The 13,667-nt window shown below is 47.6% G+C and overlaps 1 protein-coding gene across 3 annotated transcripts in view; it reads left to right on the top strand.

Moving 5' to 3' along the window:
• The window catches only part of LOC141174419 (C-signal-like), a 65,267-nt gene that overhangs the window by 30,467 nt on the left and 21,133 nt on the right, over positions 1 to 13,667 (top strand). The window contains exon 1 of one of the 3 annotated variants that reach the window (XM_073659333.1): positions 11,872 to 11,948. The exons of the other annotated variants lie outside the window; for them this stretch is intronic. Within the exon in view, the coding sequence (XP_073515434.1) occupies positions 11,887 to 11,948 (62 nt within the window). The 5' untranslated portion in view covers positions 11,872 to 11,886. Of the gene's footprint in view, positions 1 to 11,871; positions 11,949 to 13,667 lie in introns of those variants that run through there. 3 annotated transcript variants of the gene reach the window in all.

The following is a 13,667-nucleotide window of genomic DNA, read 5'->3' as shown; positions in this document are numbered from 1 at the left end:
GTATAAGACACGCATACTCACTCTGAACGCCTACTATAACCCTCAAAGGATTTCCGGGTGAGCAGTTGCTTATATATTCCTCATGATGTCATAATGTCCAGGCAGAGGTCACCATGGTGCCGATCTTGTGATGTCACAGCATTCTAGAATGTGCTTAGGGCAAGCCCTGCAGCCAATGAGATCCAATATAATCCTGTATAATAAATGGAGGGTTTATAATTGATTTTGCTAAATATTAATATCAACATATTAATTACAATTAATATTAATATAAAATAATTAGAACACTTAACATTGAGCAGAATTAAGTTTGCTTACTTCCCCCTATATACCACTTGAGCCAGCACAACAACCCCTTCAATATATCATATGAGCCCTCTATATACCGTAAGAGCCCACACACAGCCTCTATATACCGTAAGAGCCTCCCTATATATAGCATCAGCCCCAGATAGCCTTTCTATATACAGCATGAGCCCCACATAGCCTCCCTATATACAGCATGAGCCCCACATAGCTTCCCTATATACAGCATGAGCCCCACATAGCCTCCCTATATACAGCATGAGCCCCACATGGCCTCCCTATATACAGAATGAGCCCCCACATAGCTTCCCTATATACAGCATGAGCCCCCACATAGCCTCCCTATATATAGCATGAGCACCACACAGGCTCCCTATATACAGCATGAGCCCCACATAGCCTCCCTATATACAGCATGAGCCCCACATAGCCTCCCTATATACAGCATGAGCCCCACATAGCCTCCCTATATACAGATTGAGCCCCACATAGTCTCCCTATATACAGCATGAGCCCCACATAGCCTCCCTATATACAGCATGAGCCCCACATAGCCTCCCTATATATAGCATGAGCCCCACATAGCCTACCTATATACAGCACGAGCCCCACATAGCCTCCCTATATACAGCATGAGTCCCACATAGCCTCCCTATATACAGCATGAGCCCCACATAGCCTCCCTATATACAGCATGAGCCCCACATAGCCTCCCTATATACAGCATGAGCCCCACATAGCCTCCCTATATACAGCATGAGCCCCACATAGCCCCCCTATATATAGCATGAGCCCCACATAGCCTCCCTATATACAGCATGAGCCCCACATAGCCTCCCTATATACAGCATGAGCCCCACATTGCTTCAAAATACTCACAATAAGCCCCACATAACCTCTTCATATACAGCCTGAGTCCCACATAGCCTCCTATTTACAGCATAATAATGTTTTTATTTATATAGCGCCAACGTATTCCGCAGCGCTTTACAATTCAGACAATTTACAGGCATTATCAGCACTGTCACCATTGGGGCTCACAATCTACATTCCCTATCAGTATGTGTTTGGAGTGTGGGAGGAAACCGGAGAACCCGGAGGAAATCCACGTAAACACAGGGAGAACATACAAACTCCTTGCAGATGTTGTCCTTGGTGGGGTTTGTATCCAGGACCCCAGTGCTGCAAGACTGCAGTGCTAACCACTGAGCCACCGTGCCAGCAGAGAGGCCCACATAGCCTCTCTATATACAGTATAAACCCCTACATGTCCAGAATGAAAAATTGTTGTCTATTTCTTGTGACTGAAAATATAGGCTTTTTATTACGGTAGGGACATATTGTTGTCTTCTCCTTGCCCCGAATTATCAGCACTACTGCACTTTATTTGTGTAGAACGTCTTCTTGAGGTCATACTTTTACATCCTATCAACGTACTCACTTATTGGTACATTTGACTTAGTTGTCCATATCGTTACACTATATTTATTTTTGCATTTCTCTTGTTTTTGCTTGACTGATATATTATATACTGCTTTTTTCAACATTTAGAATGCTGGCAGTAACACGACGTAATCTTTGATGACTTTTTTATGTATGTGTATGTCTGTTTAGGGGTAAAAAGTGTTATTAAGGAAGAGCCGACGTGGAGAGGGGTCACCGCATCTATTCGCTAGGGTGTCAAACTCTGCTGGTAGGCAGGCCATGACCCCGATAGGGAATTCTAGGGCTAGTCTGCATGTTAATTGCTCCTTATTTGTCCCTTTACCCTTACCCCAATACACATGTACTAATTTTTAATGGGTTGTGTCTTTATTTCTATTGATAAGGGTACTTTTAGATTTATCTATTAAAGTTATTTTTAAGGGTTTTTTATTTGTTTTGCTTTGGTTACTGGTTGATGAGTATACCCCACCTTCTTTAGCTTTCCTTTTGGCATATAGTTTTGTCCAGCATGAAACCCCCATAGGCTCCCCATGTCCAGCATGAGACCCCCATAGCCTTCCCATGTCCAGTATGAGAGCCCACAATCTCCCCATGTACAGCACGACACCCCCATAGCCTCCCCATGTTCAGCATGAGACCCCCATAGGCTTCCCATGTCCAGTATGAGAGCCCACAACCTCCCCATGTACAGCACGACACCCCCATAGCCTCCCCATGTTCAGCATGAGAGCCCCATAGCCTCCCCATGTTCAGCATGAGAGTCCCATAGCCTCCCCATGTTCAGCAGGAGAGCCCCATAGCCTCTCCATGTCCAGCAGGAGAGCCCCATAGCCTCCCCATCTCCAGCCAAACATCCCATACACACAGTTGTGTACCGCCAATGGCGGCGGGCCATGCCATTGCTAGGGAGCCCATGAGTCAGGGGGCCCGCACCGCACCGGGCCCTCCCCGCACCAGGCCCCGCCTCTGCCCATCAGCACCGACACTGTCCGGCCGACCGACCGCTTATGCTCCCTCCTCCATCATCATTGCTTGCGCTGACGGCCAGAGTGGGGGCCCGGTGCGAGCAATGATGATGGAGGAGGGAGCGTCAGCAGACACTTCCACCCCCATAATTCTTCCTCATCGTCTTACGTCTCAGAGCAGCAGTCACAATGACGTCATTACAGAGTGCCCGCTGCTCTGAGATGCCTGGCTCTTCACACTGGAGCAACAGATGGAATCAGGAGAGGCGAGTACTGTATTTATTTTTTTTAAATCAGTGACCGGTGGCCATAATACAGTATGGAGGGTGCATTATATTGTGGGGAGGACCATGGGGAGGTGCATTATTTTGTGTGGAGGACATAGGGGGTGCATTATATTGTGTGGAAGACCTTGGGGGTGCATTATATTGTGTGGAGGACTAAGGGGGGTGCATTATATTGTGTGGAGGACCAAGGGGGTGCATTATATTGTGTGGAGGACCATGGGGGTGCATTTGTGACATGCAGATGTTGCTTCCAAAGCATCCAGCAACTATTAGAAATAACACAAGCACAGGAGACAGGAAGTATTGTGCTTCAGAAACATCCAGCAACTAGACGGGTTAACACAGTCACAGGAGACAGGGAGTGTTTTAGCAGAGCGCCAGGGGGATTCTGAGGAACTTGTTACTGTAGTCTGGCTGAAGCCAAAGAGAAAAGTGGTGTGTTATATGGATCTAGTAAATAACCTCGGCACTCAAGGTATATTAAATGTGAAAGTTTATTACAATCATGGTCCAATCCCAAAAAACAGTAGACGTTTCGGCCAGTCAGTGGCCTTCATCAATACAATCTATAAGCATAAATGGACACCATAGATTATAATATGAAATTACAAAAATAAAGGAACAGATCAAAATTGCATAGTGATCATGCGCCGGCATTGAGAACATGCATAAAACATAGCATAATAACAGTGAGGAAGCTTCAAAAGTGACACATACCAGGTGTGGATTGGAGTGAATCCAGAGAAACAGGCAAGTGTCACTGGGAGTACAGGTAAGTCCTGTGGGAGGATGTTGAAATAGTGCATGGGTATAGACGACATCTTGTTCAAAAGCGGACATATAACAATTTGCATATGGGGGGGCCACATTTGACCCCATTGCGGTCCCCCTGACTTGGAGGTAATATGTATCTTGGAATAAAAAGAAATTCTGTGTAAGAACTATGTGTAGGAGGTCAATGCAAAGGTTGGAAACCCTGGAGTCGATATGAGAAGATTCTAGTAAGCGTTGGGCCGTAACGATTCCATGTTCATGTGATATGGAGGTATACAGGTCTTTTACATCCAGAGATACTAGTATTGCTTTGAATGGAACCTGTCCAATGTCGCGTAGGCTCTGTAGAAAAGCCCCTGTGTCAAGGAGGTAAGACGGACTGCGTTGGGTTAACGGTGTCAGGACCTTCTCTAAAAAGATTGAGAGGGGGGAGAGTAATGAGTCCGTTGAGGCTACTATAGGCCTGCCCGGAGGATGTTGAAGATTCTTGTGTATTTTTGGCAGGATATAAAAAACGGGGATGATGGGGAATTTTTTAATCAAAAATGTACTCGTCTTGGAGTCAATTACTCCCGCCCTCTGATAATTCTCTACGGTTGTTCGAATAAGTGTCGTTAAACGTGATGTGGGGTCACATGGTAGGGGACGGTAAGTAGTGGTGTCACCCAATTGTCGTTCTACCTCACTAACATAGTCGATTTTATTCATGATGACAATAGCACCGCCCTTATGGGCAGGTTTGATAATTAAGGATTTATTATCTTGGAGATCCCTCAAAGCTTGCTGATCTAATGGTGTAAGATTATGTAGGAAATGGAGTCTACCCCTTTCGCAATCGGAGTTGTGTAAAAGACCTATCAATGAAACCAATAAAGGTTTCAAGAGCATGGGTGCCGTGTGGTGGTCTATAGTTACTTTTATTACGCAAGCCAAAATCGCTTCTCAAGCTCCCCTCCTCTTCCTTTTTCCTGGTGGAACGCAAGTCCTTATACGTGGAACGCACTTGACTTCCGGTTTTTGCGTATCCGGTGACGTCACTTCCGGAAACGTCACTTCCGGTTCTCCGTGGAACGCACACACATACAGCAACGTTGCTGGGTGCGTTCCACTCACCTCACTGGCGACGTCAATCACGCCCTCCCCAACCTCAGGGCTTATAAATAGCGGCAATTTCGAAACCATGAGGTCACTCCTCCCACAACTAGCGGTGGACTCCGCGTTGGAATCGTAGGACCACTTCCAGGATGCACAGGTACACCCCAATAGGACAGTATGCGGCACCCCCTATTAGTATTGTGAGCTCTGGTTACTCACTCTGACTTACATCCTCCCACAGGACTTACCTGTACTCCCAGTGACACTTGCCTGTTTCTCTGGATTCACTCCAATCCACACCTGGTATGTGTCACTTTTGAAGCTTCCTCATTGTTATTATGCTATGTTTTATGCATGTTCTCAATGCCGGCGCATGATCACTATGCAATTTTGATCTGTTCCTTTATTTTTGTAATTTCATATTATAATCTATGGTGTCCATTTATGCTTATAGATTGTATTGATGAAGGCCACTGACTGGCCGAAACGTCTACTGTTTTTTGGGATTGGACCATGATTGTAATAAACTTTCACATTTAATATACCTTGAGTGCCGAGGTTATTTACTACATTACGGGTTAGGCCCCTACTCGAGCACCTGTCCCCATCGGTGGTGCGGTAATATACTCCTATTTGTTATATGGATCTGACATAAGGCAACTGAACAGGATTCAGATCAGGAGAGAAACTAAACACAGGTCAGATAAACTACTTGAACTAACAGTGCAAAGTATTATTGGACAGGAAGATAAGGACTGGAAGGAATTGTGTCAAAGGGATCATCTCCTTCATCAAACCCTCCCCCCCTCCATCTCCATGCAGGATAAAGAATGCTGTGCACTACTGTGTCCTTGTGAAGGAAAAGCCTGTGGTTGTGTATGCATAGAAGTGTGCTGCTAAGAGATCTAATCTATGCTGAATTATGCTACTGAAGAGACTGCAATACTGTGCCTTGTGAAGAAACTACTGTATTGTTACTGGAGCTTGTTGCTCAAGAAACTCAGACTGTACTCTAATGAAGATTGTTGCTGTAATATCCCTGAATTGCACTGGCCGTGCTTCAGATTAAATTCCACTGTTAAACTGTTGAAAAAGACTCTTGTCAGATGTGTCTGGTCAGCAATTGAATCTATTGTGTGCCTGAGAGAAGGTGCAGCCTATGGTCGCCCTGAGTAACTGTTCCCCCAGGATTCCAAAGAATTCGTGAAACCCGTGTCTCCCTATCTGAACCTAGCAGCCTGCGTGTAACATTGGTGGCCCATACGGGGAATCCTGAGCGGGAATTAGCATGTAGAGAGAGAAGAGAAAAAGTGTCTGGAAAAACACAGCCGCACAGCACCTCAATTCAACTCTGCTACACCAGTTAAAGGGGGCCATCTCTAAAGAAAACTCACTAGCAGCAATGGATGTGGAAATACAAATGTACAGAATTAGTGAGCTGCTTCTTCAGTTAACCTGTGAAGAATTGAGAACAGTAGCAGAACATATAAAGATGTCAGAAGAATAGATTTCTAAAGCACACAACCAGAGGCTACTGTTAACTGCCATTAATGCAAACATGGATGAGCTGGGGGAGAAAGAAGCTGAAGACGTCATAGGGACGTTCCTCCACTAGCTAACACAAGTTTCTAACCAGGTTGACTTGGGGGATGGAGGGGCAGCATCAATTACCAAAAGCGGGAATCTCCGTCCACAGAACAGAACTATAGGAATTGAAAGAACAATTCAAAGCCCTAACAGCCCTACAGGAATTGACCAAAACCTCTGAACGGGTGACAAACTCAGACAGAACCTTTACCCTGCTCGGGTTAGATAGAGAGGACTGTCTTCCTGATTTAACACCACAAATCACCGTAAGGAAAGAATTCAAGATCCTGGGACAGATTGGAGAGTGTGAACAGAAAGAGAAACTGTCTTATATGAACTTGTTGCACCAGATCGATGCAGGCTTACAGAAAGGCTACCAGCCAGATGAGATCGTCGAGAGGGTGGTGAAAGCGATCAGCCCAGGACTGAACCTCCGTAGTATGCTAGAAATGAAGAGTCAATTGACCTTGCAACAGCTGAAGATGATTTTAAAAGGGAACTATAAAGAAGAGAGTACTTCAGAATTGTTCCACCGACTCATTAACCTCTCACAGAAAAATAATGAATCACCCCAAAGTTTCTTGCTCAGAGCAATTGAACTGAAGGATAGACTGTTGTTTGCATCCAGAGATGTAGAAGTGGAGGAGAAGTTTGATGCTGGACTAGTCCAGAAGAAGTTCTTGAGATCATTGGGAATGGGGTTAATCCGCAAAGACATCAAATTACAGCTGAAACAGTACCTAGAAGATCCTGGCATTCTGGACAAAGTCCTAATTGAAAAAATGAATGAGACAGCTAGTTTGGAGTGCGAACAGAAGTTAAAGAAAGGCTCTGCTCCTAAAATCACCAAAATTAGTCAGCTGAAGTTGGAGACCTCCGGTGGCCAGTCCGAAGATCATCATGGAGACCCTCCAGTGCCACCACCGAGAGGGAACCTTAAATCGCCAACAAAAGAGAGGACCACCAGCGCTCACTGTGAGGAAATAGTAGGAGAACTGCGAACCGAGTTGGTTGAGGTGAAAAAGTTGATTAATTCCAGGCCAGAACCTGTATTCCTCAGACCCAGGACTGGGTTCCAAAACAGAAGATACACGGCTTGTGAAGCGTGCCGTTCATCAAATCAGAGTATGGTGTGTGTCCACTGTCTAATATGTGGTGAGGAAGGACATTATGCCAAGGAATGCCAATGGTCCCAGTCGTTTGGGTTAAAAGATAGGAGGTTGCCAGTGCAGGGCGACAGGTAACCGCGACACGGAGGAGGTCCCAGAAGCAAATCCAAATCTCACCAAACCCAAGAACGGCGCATGAGGTAAAATGGCTGCGGCAGTACTATCCCCAAGTGTATTCACATCTACAACAGCTGCAAGAGACAGGGGCATCAGTTACTTAATGCCTAGTGTGGAGGTCAAACGATGTACTCCTGGGAGGAGGATTCCTCGGTCAGTAAAGATAGCCTAATTGGTGAAAGGTGCTTTATAAGGGTGCCAGCTAGATGGACTCCTGGCAAAAGCACTGTAGGACACAGGAGCCCAAGCGAGCCTTTTAAATGAAGAATGGAGAAGGCGCTACCTGCCACATACCAGCCTTCGGTCGCTAAAAGAACGCTTAGGACCAGTGGAACTCCACGGCAAAGTTGTCAACAAGACCAAAATCCCTTTTATAGGCTGGGTGGAAGTGACTTTCCAACTGAGGGCCATGAAGATCAGCAACACCATTGAGCTTTTGGTACCTTTTCTCGTGATCAGTGATCAGAACGTGGCAGAGGATCCTATCCTGTGAGGTCATCACGAAGCACAAGTCAGGGACACTGGTGGTGGATGCAATTGCCACATCACTTGCCATATGGAATGCCATGGCGGAAAATGTGATTCATAGAGTAAAGAAAGCACAGTATACAATGGACCTAAAAGAAATCAAGGTAGGCTGGCACCCAACCATCATCCCTGCAAACCAAATGGTAGGGGTGAGGTGTGGAGTTCGGGTAGAACCAGGAAGAAAAGTCCAGAAAAGACTGTTCGTGCCAAAAGACTCATCAGAACTTAAGGAAGGCCTAGTTCAAGGTGAGACTGTGTGTTATGCACACGCCCGGGCTGACAGGCGTGTGCGTGATTTAGTGATTTCACTGTGCCATGAACCAGAGAGTGCCTGGAGGAGCGTAACTAAGTATCTACCCGATCCGACCAAGGTCGCACGACGGCTAACGACGCCGTGCACCAGGGAGGAACCGAGCAGAGGGACCAGGTGCTACTGCAGGCCAGACCCCGGACACGGCTGTTGACCCACACCGGGGAATACAGGAACAGGCAGGTTAGGCTGGCACACAGACAGGTCGGTATTGGCAGGCACGGCTGGCATGCAGACAGGTGGGCACTGGCAGGCACGGCTGGAGTGCAGACAGGAGGATACTGGCAGGCACGGCTGGTATGCAGACAGGAGGATACTGACAAGTACGGCTGGCGTGCAGACGGAGAGGTACTAGCAGGTTGGAGCACAGGCTGGATAGGGTCCAGTACAGACTGGGATTCAGGAACAGAACCGCAGATGCGGTAGACAAGCAGAGCAGAGAGGAACCGCCAAAGCGGTGGGCAAGGCGGAGCAGAGAGGTACCGCCGGAGCGGTGAGCAAGGCAGAGCAGGCAGGAACCGCCGGAGCGGTGAGCAAGGCAGAGCAGGCAGGAATCGCCGGAGCGGTGAGCAAGGCAGAGCAGGCAGGAACCGCAGGAGCGGTGAGAAAGGCAGAGCAGGCAGGAACCGCCGGAGTGGTGAGCAAGGCAGAGCAAGCAAGAACCGCCGGAGGGGAGAGCAAGGCAGAGCAGGCAGGAACTTCCGGCGTGGTGAGCAAGGCAGAGCAGAGAGAAACCATCGGAGTGGTGAGCAAGGCAGAGCAGGCAGGAACCGCTGGAGTGGTGAGCAAGGCAGAGCAGAGAGAAACCGCCTGAGCGGTGAGGAAGGCAGAGCGGGCAGAAACCGCCGGAGCGGTGAGCAAGGCAGAGCGGGCAGAAACCTCCAGAGCGGTGAGCAAGGCAGAGCAGAGAGAAACTGCCAGAGCGGTGAGCAAGGCAGAGGGGGCTGAAACCTCCGGAGCGGTGAGCAAGGCAGAGCGGGCAGAAACCGCCGGAGCGGTGAGCAAGGCAGAGCGGGCAGAAACGGCCAGAGCGGTGAGTAAGGAGAGAGCAGAGATAAACCGCCGGAGCGGTGAGCAAGGCAGAGCGGGCAGAAACCACCAGAGCGGTGAGCAAGGCAGAGCAGAAGGGACAGGGCTCTGTTCACACAGAACAGACTGGAAGGGAAAGGCAGAACCAGATACACACAAGATACTTGCAATGAAGTAGCGAGTGGACTCTAAACTCACAAACGGAAGTACAGCGACAACAAGTAGGAGTTAGGTGCAGGTTCAGACTCTGCAGAAAAAGGGAAGGTACGGACATAGAGAAAAACAGGTAACAAACTAGGAGAGTGTTCAAACAGGAACTGAGTGTTCAGACAGGAACTGACACTGCAGCGAGATACAGGAGCGGGTCTGGGTATGCGGCCCCCAGAAGGCGGGACGAACAGGCTAGGAGCGTGTTCAGACTGGCCTGGAAATACAGCCTTCAGGAAGGCGGACAGACAACAGGCTAGGAGATAGTTCAGACAGGCCTGGGAATACAGCCCCCAGGTTGGCGGACAGGCAAGAACAGAACAGGACCTGGCACATTCAGAGTCAAGGAGCACACTGAATGTTAGAGTTGCTCAGGCACCAGCTTCCAGGTGGAGCTGGTTTAAATATCCAGTGACAGACAGCAGTAGGCTGAGGACGCATTAGGGGTGTGCCCACAGCAGCTACAAAAAACAGGAAGTAACCGGGCCGCCGCCCTAAGCAGTCAGAACAGAGACAAACAGACAGCATGAATAGAAGCCAGGCTACCAGACTGGACTGAAGAGCAAGTTTGCGATCTTGCATAGTGAGAGATGATGCACCATGCAAGCCTGCCACCAGGTATGTTACACTGTGCTTATGATTCTTACTGCTGGGTTTGCTCGAGTGACAGTCCTGGTGATGAATACTACGAAACATGAAATTAGACTGGATCCAAAGACTGTTAGGTCACATCAAAACCATTAAAACTGTATATCCATCCAGTGTGAGACCCGCCCAGGTGTCTACCGTGAATTCAGTCTCCCCACCAAGGAACACGAGTTGCCCAGGGGAGGAAATTGCATGACCCACCTGAGGGTCCTGGGATCCCTCAGTATCCCTGGAACACTTGTGTGCTGAAGATATAGCGATAGCAAAACAGATGCTGAGAGAAGAGTGTCAGGCATTCTCTAAAGATAACTCTGATATAGGCTGTATCCTGTTGTTGCAATTGAAAATAAATTTGAAAGACACGACCCCAGTAACCAGAAGTTACATGTCTGTGCCGAAACCATTACACCGTGAAGTGAAAGAGTATTTACAAGATCTAATCAACAGAGGTTGGGTCCAAAAGTCGAAGTCGTCTTATTCCTCTCCTATTGTTTGTGTTAGGAAGGACAGTACGTTGAGACTCTGCTGTGATTACTGGGAACTAAACCGAAAGTCAGTACCTGATCGGCACCCGATACCAAGGATTCAAGATATGCTGGATATCCTATCAGGAAGTACCTGGTTCTCTGTCCTTGATCAGGGTAAAGCATTCCATCAAAGGTTTGTTGAAGAGTCCAGTAGTCCCTTGACAGCATTCATCACACCGTGGGGGTTATATGAGTGGATCCGCATACCGTTTGCGCTCAGTTCAGCTCCAGCAGAATTTCAGAGGAGCATGGAAACCTGTTTGGAAGGATTGAGGACGATATCTGCCAGCCGTACTTGGATGACAATGTGGTACACAGCAAAACCTTCCGGGAGCATGTTGAACACGTGAGGACCCTATTACAGCGGTATCAACAACACAGAGTTAAGTTGACCCCAAAGAAGTGTGAACTGTTCAAAAGGCAAGTGCAATTTCTAGAGAAAATTGTGTCGACTAAGGGACCACCACAGACTGAAGCTCCGGAGGTGGATAGTGACCTTGAAAGTTCCGATGGAGAAGAACACACCGTTGTATTTCTTGGACCGGCAAGGAGAGGGATGTACCATCCTCAGGAGAGTGAACTAAGTCCTGAGGCTCCAGAGTTCGTACCAAGGAGTACAGATGAAGTTCAATTCAGATCTGATGATCGAACACTGGCCCCTGAAGAGACCGATCAACACTCAGGAGGAGCGGAATTACCAGACCGTGCGGAAACAAGCTACTCAGGAGAAGTACAGGAACTTACAGAGGCAGCTCCAAGAGCATCTGAGGAAGCACGGGAAATGAGTGTGGTGGAAGAAACTTCTGTGACCGAAAAACCCGTGGTCTCTGAGGAATAACCCACCAGGAGGATGTCGACTCAAGAAGTGAGGAGAACCCGTGATGCTGACGTATGAGACACTTGGTGAACCGAGTCAAGTGCCAAGGACTGTCAAAACTCTGCCTGCAGACCAGGTAAGCCCACTTGAGTGGTATTCACCACCGAGAGGCAGTATGGAAGATGTTGCCTGGTGGAAACACTTGTTTTCATGCTTTGATTTTCCTTAAAAGACTTTGTAGAAACAAAGAGCTGTTAAAGCACAGAGAGAAAGAGCTGGTTGAAGACGTACGAAAAGCTCCAGCTGAAGAGATGCTGATTGTTTTAATTGTGTTAATTGTTTATTTCTTACAGGCATCCTACAAGAAAAAAGTCGTAAGATTAGGTTGTTATCAATGTGTATGAACGTTATACCAATTTCACAATGCCAATTTGTATATAAAGTTATCCAACTTTCACAACTGTCTCAGAATTGGTCAGATTGACCAATTAAGATAAATGTAGAGGACAACATTCAAAAAGGAGGGAAGAGTGTGACATGCAGAAGTAGTGCTGTTGCACAGTGTGACATGCAGAAGTAGTGCTGTTGCAGAGTGTGACATGCAGAAGTAGTGGTGTTGCAAACTGTGACATGCAGAAGTAGTGCTGTTTCTTTAACAGCATGAAAGCAACTATTAGAAGTAAAACAAGCACAGGAGACAGGAAGTGTTGTGCTTCAGAAGCATCCAGCAACTAGAAGGGTTAACACAGTCACAGAAGAAGGGGAGTGTTTTAGCAGAGCCCCAGGGGGATTGTGGGGAAGTTGTTTACTGTCTGGCTGGAGCCAAAGAGAACGGTGGTGTGTGTGTTCTGTATCTCACAGAAGCGCCCCTGCAAGTGAAAAGGATTCAAGTCAGGAGTGAAGCTAAGCACAGGTCAGGTAGAGTTCCTGAACTAGCAGTGCAGAGTATTGTCAAGCAGAAAGATAAGGACTGTAGGAAATGGTGTCACAGGGATCATCTCCCTCAGCAAACCCTCCCCCCTCCTCCATCTCACTGTGATGTAAAGAATGCTGTGTTCATTAATGTGCCTTTGCATTAGAACTTTGCTGTCCTGTACTGCTGGGAATACTGTGAACTGCTGTGCTGCAAAGGAAACTGTACTGTTTGTCACTGGAGCCTGTTGCTCATAAGACTTAACTTGCACTGACTGTGCGGCTTCTTATTAAATGCTACTGTTCTACCATTTATGAGGACTCTTGTAAAGTGTGTCTGGTCAGCAAGTGAAACAACCTACGTGTCTGTGCCTGAGATCAATACCCCTGTGTGCCTGAGAGAAGCAGCATCACATAGTCTATAGTCGCCCTGAGTAACGGTTCCCCCAGGATTCCAAAGAATTCATGTAACCTGTCTCGCCCCTATCTGAACCTAGTGGCATGCATGTAACATAGGCTCTGATACTAAGTCCTTGTCAGAGCTAGCATTTGCTGCATGGCTAAGGAGAGTGAGGAGTTCTATGAGAACGAGTTTGGGAGGAATAACTTGTGACTGTTGCCTGGTTTGTATGCGTGGTTATTCCATATCCTTCTCCATTTTGGTTTATTCTCCCTACCTACACACTCTGCTTCCCTCTATTATATGTGAGAGTATATTTTGTGTGCCTGGAGTTTTCTGTTTATCCCTGTTTGTGTTGCCTTGCTTGTCGGGTGGGTGTATTTCAGTGCACAGTAGCGCCCTTCTTCCCCGGGTGGGGGGGGGGTACAAGCGGAGGGCTAGCTCAGGAGGGCGTAGGCCTCAGCATCCTCACCTTCAGAGGTATCCTGGAGAATAGGGCAAGCTAGGGCGCTCCCTAGTGTTAGGGTCAGGGTAGGAGCCCCT

Source organism: Phyllobates terribilis, unplaced genomic scaffold (assembly GCF_046119375.1).
Source record: "Phyllobates terribilis strain yellow unplaced genomic scaffold, ASM4611937v1 Scaffold_13__5_contigs__length_258822181, whole genome shotgun sequence".
Lineage (NCBI taxonomy): Eukaryota > Metazoa > Chordata > Amphibia > Anura > Dendrobatidae > Phyllobates > Phyllobates terribilis.
The sequence above is the reverse complement of the archived record's forward strand: the minus strand, read 5'-3'. Positions and strand labels throughout refer to the sequence as shown.